The following is a 10,760-nucleotide window of genomic DNA, read 5'->3' as shown; positions in this document are numbered from 1 at the left end:
CTGCATTCACGATATCTGGTCTCCCACAGTACACAGAACATGGAAATGCAATTATTTTAGCAAATATAAACTGCTAAATACATTTTCTAATCAGCAGTATATAGCAGTTGTGTGACTTCTATCAGTGTCTGGTTAAAGCTTGTAGGAGGAGTTTTCATACGGCACTGGCTGCCCTATCAGGATACAGGACCCCTGACCCTCTGTCTGGATAGTGCTGATTGGCCTTGTGCGGATCACTTGCACTCTCCCAAAAGAAAAAAAACTCTCTAGCAATACGCACCAAACTGAGCGTATGCAGTCTGACTCCAGTTACTCTGTCTTATCTGGACATTTTTTGGAGACAATGCAAGAAGGGTAGGATCTGTGTATATAGGATCAAACAGCCTTTTTAAACAATGCAGAGGATTATGTTCCACAGTGAGTATAACTAGCATGCTTTAGTGCATATACAGTATGATTTTACTGTTGTGGGTTTAGTAACACTTTAATTGTGCCGCTATATTAATGCCTATAATGCATAAATACAATTTCCCCTGTATTTCTGTTCAGGATACAATGCAACATTTTGGATTTCTTATCATATTCTGTCCTGGTGACAGTGGTCACCAGGACAAAGGGGGTAAACCAGCCCAACAAGGACAGAAACAGCAATTAAAACCTTTCGGGGTTTATAACCCTTCTCAACTATATCCAACACCTAAAAAATACTTTTGCATACACTTTATAATTTATTGGTTGAATTTGGGAACATGTTAAATCCCTTGCATTAAAAATATATATAATTTCACTTTTTTTTAGAATGGCTAGATAAGTAGTTAAGATCTGTCTGAAGAACTGCACTTTTTAATATTTATTTACAATACTAGAACTTATTGAAAAGTATTATGTTATGTTATGTTTTGCCTTTATTCTGTAAATGTCCCGATTCTCATGACTGAAAATTGGTGTTGTTAATTCTTTTGAGTGGTGCCCCAGGCATGCCACATCAAAGTCTACATTTTCTTGAGTAGTACTCCAAAGTACAGCAAGTTTATCACATCTGTGTGTACTGTGCTGTGTGTACTGTACTACTAAACTTCAAATAATTTTTGTACATAAGCATGCTTAAAAGCTTGCAAACATACCATATATAAACACACAAATATACCTACCCATACATTTACATGTATGCACAATTACATGTCTATTTAGGAAACTCTTTGTGCAAAAAAAGAGACCTAGCATGACTCCTATTAAGTTGCACTACACATTACAACATTTTTTATAATCTTTGTATAACAGTTTTTGCACACCCTGGAAATGTGATTAAATGAGCTGGGCTCATCTTTTGTACCATAAACGTGACTTACAGCAGAGAAAAAAAAACAAAACTGGATCTTATTTACCAATGTCTCTACAGAAAGAAGTTTCCCTCAGCAATCAAAATATACTCATTTTTATTCTCTCAGTGCAGTATTCTGGAATGTTAGAAGAATCTAATTGGTTACTGTGGACATTATATGCTGTCTGAGACAATTCCACATGCATATACTTTGATAAATGAGGTCCATTGCCAGTCAACTGGAATGGATTGACAGATACGGTACGTGTATGCATTCATAAGTTTCTAATTGGAATATACAACCTTTTTCAATAGCACCACGTACTTGCTGTTTGCCAATTGCTCTACCTTTAAAATGATGCCTGAAAATTATATAAAGCGGTGTTTGTGGTAATGGGGATGCATTTATTACTATATACCTAAAAACAATGCAGACAGCTTTTTTTTAGATTATTATATCTCTGACCCAATCAAAAAGTTCAAACTAGGTAGCATTTGGTCAATATTTCAAAACTCTCCAGTGTGTTGTAGGTTTTAGGAAAGCAATTTGAGGTATAGTTCTAAAAAAATCATTGAACTGACGTATGTTGATTTTAATTTATCCATTAATAGGGATCACTGATGGCTCTACTTAAATTGTGATGTATTTTATAACCGGTGCCTTCACCCTATTTTAATACTTGATTGTCCAATACTTGAAGACAAATGCTACATTCATATCAGTGGGCAGTTTATGTCTTCTAGTGGAAGTAGTCAACTGATCAATTTAATTGTCAGTAACTGTGAGTTTTAATTCTTCTTTATGCTAATAACCATCTTGACAGTCATTATCATTACCAATGGCTTTTCTGTTATAAAAATCAAACATGAACCTCCTGCTATCAATTTCAGAACTTATTGATGCTCTACTGATATCTTCCTCTGACTCACTAGATTGGCTTCTATGTCTTACTTCAATTGACTCATCACTACTTTCCTTGGATTGACTTTCTTGGCTGTCATCACTCTCAGATGTTGTGGTGTCTTTGCTATCCTGGTCTGTTGAGTCTGACTCATGGTCCTCTTCCGTTTCCTCTTTGGAAACACTGCTATGTTCTGCTGATTTACTGTCAGACAATGTATTATTTCCTAGCACCATGGACCTTAGTTCAAAAGATTTGTTGGAATTACTGGCCTCTTTTGACTCACTGCTTCCCACTTGCTCTAATGTGGTATCAGAGTCATCCAATTTTCTGTCATTTTCTGACACATCGTCTGAGTTTTCTTTGCTCTTTGTATCTTCCCTTGATTCACTTTTAGCTTCTGTTGATTTGTCATGAGTATCATCTTCCTCTGATTTGCTTTTGCTTTCCTCTTCTATTGCTTTATTGTCTGTTTTCATTAGCAGTGTTTCTTTGGACTCACTATGGCTAAGCGCACTAATCATTTCTTTTGATTTACTAACATTGTCTTCTGAATCAGTGATATCTTCTACTGACTTAGTAACATCTTCTTTTGATTCTTTGGACTGGGTGACATCCTCATTTGAGGGACTAGATTGTTCTTCTGACAAACTAGTGCCTGCCTTTGACTGTTTATCACCTACTTTTAAATGCACATCTTCCTTCGAGTGGGTGTCCTCTGGTGAGTTGGTTTTCTCTGATGAGTGAGTATCCTCTGGTGAGTTAATGTCTTCTGGTGAGTGTGTATCTTCTGCCGAGTGAGTGACCTTTAGTGAGTTGGCATCCTCTTGTGAGTGAGTGTCCTCTGGTGATTCCGTGTCTTCTGGTGATTCCGTGTCTTCTGGTGAGTCAGGGTCCTCTGGTGAGTCAGGGTCCTCTGGTGAGTCATGATCTTCTGGTGAGTTAAGTTCTTCTTTTAAATCAATATGTTCATTTGAGTGGCTATTGTGTATGTTTGAGTGCTCGTGTTCACTATGGAACCCTGTATCCAAGCCACCTGTTTTTTTAGAATCTCTGTTGTCTAAGCCCCTATGTTTTGCTGACACTTGCTTTTCCTCACCAAATTTGCTGTTGTGAATGTCAGAATCACCCAGACTTTTAATTTTGCTGTCCTTGCCTTTCAAAACTTTGGAATTTTTAGACATCTTCTGCTTTCCTTTCTTCACATTCCTTGTAACTTCTTTGCTTTTTTCTACGGAGGTACTGGTAACATCCTTTTTAATATTGAGGTCACTGTTAGAACTCAGTAATGTATTTGAATCATCACTTTGCATGTTGTCTGCTTTGGATTCATAGCTATACTCACGGCTGATAAAATTATTTTGAAGTTTTTTATCCTTGTTGCTTTCATGATTGTCATTACCGCAGTCTTCATTGGTCTCTTTGCTATTCCCTACTTTGATGTTTACATTATCTTCATAATCATCATCATCAGCATCTTTACCATCATCAGTATCTATTTCAGGATCTTCATCATCGCTGTCATTGACTTCATCTTCATCATCCTTATATTTATTATCAAAATCAGTGTGGTCCCCAGGTTCACCTGCTTTACTGAGGTCATGTTCTAACTGACTCCCCTCACTTGAAGGTTTGTTGTCCTCTGAAACATCCTATACAATAAAAGAACAATATCATATTCCATCACAAAACACATTTACAAAACTTTTATAAATAGTTTAGTAAACTTTGAGGAAGAATCAGTATTACCGGCATTTCAATATTGTAGAAAAGCACATTATTCTAACAGTGTAACCAGGTTGCATTGTTTTTTTTTTTTTATAGAAGATTTGGAAACAAAGTATATGGTGACTCTTCCAATACAATTTATTTGAATTCTTTAGTAAGCTCTTCAGATAATTCTTAGAGCAGACCTTAACGCCCCAAAGAGAGTTAGTTTTGCTTTAACCCCCCCTTTTTCTATTACATTTTTTCCCTTTTAAAAAAAATATTTTAGTTCCACCTCCACCACCATATGCCAAAATGAAGTGTTACCTGGTCCTGCAGTCTTCTGGGATATTTATATGACATCTCCCAGGAGGTTGCATGATCAGCACACAGAGCGTACAGGGGAGCGGTCTGGAGGGAAGGTCTGGTGCATCACCAGACCTGGCTGCCTGCACCCAAAGAGGCAGCCAGTTGAAGAGGACCAAGATGGTGGCATGGGACCTGCTGTGTCATACCAGAACAGCAGATTGTAGTAGGACAATGCTGGATTCATTGCATGGGCGAGTTTGTGCTTTGCAGAGAACTACAGCACTACAGGTAATTGGGAAAAAATATGGGGGGGGGGGGGATTTGAGTACTGCTTTAAAATATGGTTCACTTACAGTTGTGACAGTGTCTAGTGTGTCTTCAAGGCTGCCAGATTCATTATCCTCATCATCAACATCTCCTCCATCAACATGATCAGTGGATTCTCTCTCCTTATCGTCTTCCTGGCTGCTCTGTAATTCACCAGAATGAGTAGGTTTAACGTCTTCTTGGTTACCTCCGTCACCGATGCCTGTCAGCTGCTCCTCAATGTCAATGCTGTCAATAGGAGCTGAAATATAATCTTGGTCTACAGTGCTTTCATGTAGTCCACCACTAATTTCATCTGTTTGTTGATCAACAGCTGTTTCCTCACTTGAGTCATACTAAATTATTTATTAAAATACAAAAAAGAATAGCTGTAAGCGAAATATTCATCAACTTGAAATACATACATAACAGCAATAAAAAGTGCATCTTTCTCCGATATGCAAAATGACAAAGTATTATTATTTTAACTCAGATTTTCGTGTATAACCTATTGAAAAAAAAATGACATGACAACAAACTGAATTCCTGGTGATCTCACATCTGTGATAACAGGCACCTACTATAGAGAAGGAGATGATTTTTTTTTATTCATTTTAAAATCTTCCTTAACTAAGCCTCTGACCGCTAATAGTGCTTGTTACCACTGATCAAAAGAAAAGAAATGACCCAATCATCCAAAATAATGCTCTGAATTATAGCATCGACAAGGTACAAATATCTTGGGATATTCATTCATAGCACTGAAGCTTGCCACATGTTACAATCTGATTTTACAATTTCCTTCATATTCACCAACAGCTATGTAGTGTGACAGCCCACTCGATTAGATATAAATTGAATTTGTTGTATAAGTGAAGTCCCATACCACATACTGTAGTTGTTGGTAAATAGCAGAGATATAAATACATATTTTAAATCCATATTGCAATGTGTAATATGTATGTTCAGTTTAGATACAAAAATGATAGACTTGACATAGTAGACTAAGGGGTAGTATTTTTCTAATTATCTATTTTTTTGAGGACATGGCAACTAACCCAATCACATGTGCTTTGGGAGGGGATGTTCTTTTCTGGGGATCCCTCTTGAAACTCACTACTCTAAAATTGAAGGACACAAAGGCTAGAATCTACATGGATGAGGTCCACATTAACATCTTTTTTTCCTTGCCACACCTACGCAGAAGACTCCCAGAGACTTCTATAGGGTAATCTCTTGTTACAGGAACTGCTTGGGAGACCATCCCCAGAGATGTCTTTATGGTTCCACTGCTCAGGCAAGGCAAGGCAAATTAAGATTTTTAAACATATACTTTAAAGTTATATATAGTAGTGACATTTTGAACAGGAAAAAAAAATGTTCAGCATGAGTTTTTAAATATCTCTATGGGCAGTAGTTGTCCAATCTAGTGAAATATGCATCTAGGACAGGGCAGGGGGATTAATTTAAATCAGGGTGCAGGGAGAAAAGGATAACCTGACTTTCTATGAAAGTACAGTAATCCTTAAACTAGGCAAGATCATTTCTGTGTAACCACTAAAAATTTGCTTTGGTTTTGAAGAAGTTTTTTGAATATGCAGATGGTAAATTATTTATAAACAATTCCTGCATATAGAGAGGCCTGATAAGAGGGGTGCCATCAGCAATGAATTACCTTAGGCTAGGCTCACACTTATGTGGTCGCAGGAATACATGCAAATCACTAGTGTTCCCTCACCCACAATCGCAAAGCAATGTGTTTTCAGGTGAATGAAACCTCATGGTGCTTTTCCCTTTGGCTGCAGTTTTGAAAAGGTTCAGGGATCTTTTCCTTGCTTTTTCCGCAGGCACAGCAGCCCATTCAAATAAATAGGCTGCTATGCCCACGCAAACGCAGCAAGCAGGGAACGCATAGATATGAATCTAGATATGAAGACAGATAAGTCCCTAACAAGCACATACTTCTGTTAAAGGATAACTCCACTTTCGTGGGGAAACAAATAGCAAATAAAGAAATAATAATATAGCGTACAGTATACAATTGCGACACAAGCCATATTGTAATTGAATATTATTAAAAATTACCTTTCCTATTCAATTTGCAGCCGCTGTAATTTTCTGTAAATGTAATACAATATGGCTACATGGAGATGTTCTGTACACAGAATATGTACTGACCACTCCCCAGAAACACCATTTTCTGCTTGTGTGATTGGCTCACCAATTTTCCCAGAAGTCTGCCTAAGATACAAGTCAGATTTCAGGCATACCTTGCAACAAAAATGTCATTATTGGTGAGCTACTCCCTGTAGGAACAAGTCTAAAGGGCTGCAGGTCAAGCGGATTTTCTCATTAGTGCTATGCAGGTGCAACAAACAGTGATTTCTTCAGAATAACAAAAGGTAGGAATCTGCAACAAAGGTTGTTATAACCCTTGCAATGTACATAGATCACCCAGAAGAGAATGTTTTTTTTTCTCAACAAAAGTGGAGTTACACTTTACGCGTTCATGAATGTGTAGCAGAATGAAGATGTATTGATTCTTAAAACTGTATGTCAATAAGTTATAGATGTCTACTTTATTATGATGATGTACATAATACCACCTCCTTAAACATAATTGGTTCAGGGCATGTGAAAATTAAATATTCTTTATTGTGTACTGTTATATAAGTAATTAAAAATCCTGAATAGTTACCTACCTGCTGTTCTGAGCTCCTTAAGCTGGATTCTGAAGACCTACTGTCATCCTGTATAAATTAGAAAATAGTATGTGATAATTTAATATTAACCCTACATGCTTTTAAATAAGATTTACAATTAAGCCTGGGTTCACACATGTGCGGTGCGAATTGAAGCTCAGGTTTCACTGGGAAGATAAAAATCAGTTGTTCAAAGGTTTCTCTGCATTGTAGCTACGGATCAGTGGGGGTGAGAGGGGGAGGTGTAGTGAGGAGAAGGAGAAAATCCTTGTTCAGAACGCAATGCATCTGCGAATCAGATGCGTTCCCATAGGAGATAATGAGCTTGTAATTCGCACCACAATGCCCAAAAAACGCACACGTTTTTTGTGCAATGCGCAGTGCGAATGCAACGCACATATTTGAACCAGATACACCAGACAAAAGAGAATAATCATCTTAAGGAGGAGTTCCCATTTAAAAAAAAAAAAAATAAAAGTCAGCAGCTACAAATACTGCAGCTGCTGACTTTTAATAATTGGACACTTACCTGTCTCACGGTCCAGAGATGCGGGGGATAGAAGCCCCGCTCGTCTCCCCCTCCGTTCAGCGGCGCCGGCATGCATGCATGCGCGAGTGGCACCATGCGCCATGATTGGCCGCTCAGTCATCTGGGACTTGTAATGTGTCCCAGATGATTGACAAGAGGGAGGGAGCAGAGCTGAGCCCTTCTTGCGCCGAAAGGAAGTGATGTCACCAGCCCAGGCACTGAAAGAGGCAGACTACGAGAGACCCCCTAGCAACAGGCATTTAGAGGTGAGTTAAAAAAAAAATTTTCCAAATTTTTTTTTATTTTTTTTAGGCAAATTCATGCATTTTTTTGGGTGGAACACCACTTTAAATGCATAATGGACATGGGCAAATTTAGACTCCTACATTTTTTAGCTCTTAAAGGTAACCCAAAAAGGAATTCTAACCATAATTTCCCTGCCTATGGACGTATGGGCTGTGTACAAACTTGTGCATTTCTTCAACAACTTTGACAAAAAAAAAAACAACTGGAAGCTGATAGATGCTATGCAGAGATATACCAGATTTTGCACTCTCCAGCCTTAGTAAACCAACCCCAAAGGGTGGAACTTGTACAAATAAGCTTCATTATTTAGGTGTGCCAAGGGCAGGGCAATGTCTGAATTCTGCCCAGCACATAATCCTACCCATAATCGTTACCATCAATTAAGGCTAGTATATTAAGGAAAGCAGCAGTCAAGAGTGATAGTTAAATTCAAACTGGTACGCTAATTTATTTCATAACCATAAATAAATCGTTTAATATATATTTTGGTAGTCCTGTAAATGGCAACTTACCTCAACATTTTGTGAGCTGTCAGAATGAGAGTCAGGAACCTGTACAGAAATATTTGGGTTAAATATAGTTTTTGCAGAAAGATTACAGATATACTTATTTACATTGTATTTATAAATTTAACTTACTGGGTAGCCTAAGACAAGGCTAGTGATGCAAACACATAAAATGATTTTCTTCATTGATATGTTATGTGCCTGAAAGGAAATGAAGTACAGCTTTTCAGTTTATGTTGTGATAGCAAGGGTTTTTTTTGCATTAATAAAAAATTAAAATATGTTTCATTTTAATTACTAGTGCAAATGAGAAGATCCAGCCTGTGGACCCAGACTTTGGCTTTGATGTTTTACATATGTGGCTATGCATACTCATTGTCGAAATTTCAATTTGCTATGCTTTTGGTTTTGAAAACAACATTGCTTGCAAAAAGCAAGAAGCAGTTACTATAACCACACATTGCCAAATGTGGACAACTAGAGCAATTTTCATAAATGTTTTTATTATTTGACCAAAGGAGGAGACGGTAGGGGTTATTTACTAAAGCTGGAGAGTGCAAAATCTAGTGCCGCTCTGCAGAGAAACAAATCAACTTCCAGATTTTATTGACAAAACTGAATTGAACAAGCTGAAGTTAGAAGCTGATTGGCTACCGCGCACAGCTGCACCAGATGCTGAGTACTCCAGTTTTAGTAAATCTCTCCCATATGACTGATGTGAGGTGCACAGGCTTGTGGTACACAACTGCCCAACCTGTTCTCCACCAAGCAAAAACGCACCTGTTTTTGTAACACCCTACTCAGAATGCTGTTTTGCTATCATCTGCTTAACTGTTGTAAATAGGAACAGCTGGCTGTGTAATTCTTTAATTGCATGCATTGCTGTGGCTAGCAATCAAACATAGAGAACATTCAAACTGAGATAAAAGTGTAACTCTAGGCTAAAACTTTGTTTTATTTTTTTTTGGTGGAGCTGATAGAGCTGGGAAGGGTTTGTCCAACCTTTTTTGGCCATGGTTTCTCTAGAGGTTGCTAGGAGTTTCTTGAGCAATTTTTGCCCTTAGATAAGTAACCACTGAGACTAATGATCATTTTAGCCATCTGTAAGAGAGACATTTTTCCCACTGAGCATCAATGTAAGGAGCATTCTTTTCACTGGCCACCAGTGTAAGGTATTTTTATTGTCAGTGACCACCAACGTAAGATGTATTCTTCCCACTGACCACCATTGTAATAGGGCTTTTCTTCTCTTGACAACCAATGTAAGGGGGCCCTTCTGCAATGACCATCAATTTAAAATGGTCCTTCTCTAGATAAACACCAATAGGGATGAGCTTTAGATTCTGGCCAAACCCATGTTTGGTTTGAATTGTGCCTGTTTAGAATTAGTTGAATGGTTTAGCTAAATAGGGCATCACTGAACTCCAGCTGCATCCAGCTGCATGGAAAAATCATATTTATTATCAGTTGTACTACTACCTCTATTAAATATGGAAGCTTCCCCAGACCACTTGGTTGTTAGGGTGTCAGCATCTGCCAGCATCCTAACAACCTTGACTCATACCCCCCTCCCACTGATTGTAAACAAAGGGGCGGGGATGGATTGCTGAGATTTGGTCAATGACCCTGGCCATATAAGGTGGATGTTAATCCATATTTGATCAATTACATCAGCCACTATCCCTCGCCCATTTGTTTATAGCAGCCAAACTGCCAGGGATGTGGGAAAGAGGCCCTTGTCACCATCAACACAGGGACGTGGTGCTCAACGATAGGGGTTCTGAAGTGAATTTTGAGGGGACCACACACTCTTTTAACATTATTTGTATGAGGCTTTCCCTTAAAACCCATACCACACTAACATCAAGGATATTGTATGGGTTTTGGAGGGGTAGGGAGGTTTTCCTTTATTTTTGCTGCAGGATGTATTACAGTAAACATGACAATTTACAAAAAAACAAATTGAATTTGCAGACATTTACATGTTACTGATGAATTCTTCAAATAACTTTTAAGGAATTGAGCAAGTTCACTGGATGTACCCTTAAAAAACCTGGGTATGTTTGGCTCATCACTGACCACCAATCCAATGGGCCTTTCTCCACTAACCACCAATGTAAGGGAACCCTATAATTTTTACTGTCTGTGTTTTCTATCCAGACAATCATTTTA

General features: G+C 38.0%; 1 protein-coding gene across 1 annotated transcript; it reads right to left on the bottom strand.

Moving 5' to 3' along the window:
* Positions 1-693: 693 nt before the first annotated feature.
* On the bottom strand, positions 694-10,131 carry LOC141127404 (uncharacterized). Its single transcript, XM_073613800.1, has 7 exons — positions 10,068-10,131; positions 9,788-9,963; positions 8,721-8,789; positions 8,595-8,633; positions 7,248-7,295; positions 4,593-4,901; positions 694-3,875 (listed from the first exon to the last, which is right to left on the bottom strand). Exons 1-7 carry the CDS (start codon positions 10,129-10,131, stop codon positions 2,127-2,129), a joined length of 2,454 nt encoding a protein of 817 aa, XP_073469901.1. The 3' UTR covers positions 694-2,126.
* Positions 10,132-10,760: the final 629 nt, after the last annotated feature.

Source organism: Aquarana catesbeiana, linkage group LG01 (genome assembly GCF_042186555.1).
Source record: "Aquarana catesbeiana isolate 2022-GZ linkage group LG01, ASM4218655v1, whole genome shotgun sequence".
Taxonomy (NCBI): domain Eukaryota; kingdom Metazoa; phylum Chordata; class Amphibia; order Anura; family Ranidae; genus Aquarana; species Aquarana catesbeiana.
Note: the sequence above shows the minus strand (reverse complement) of the source record. Positions and strands in the feature narration are given on the sequence as shown.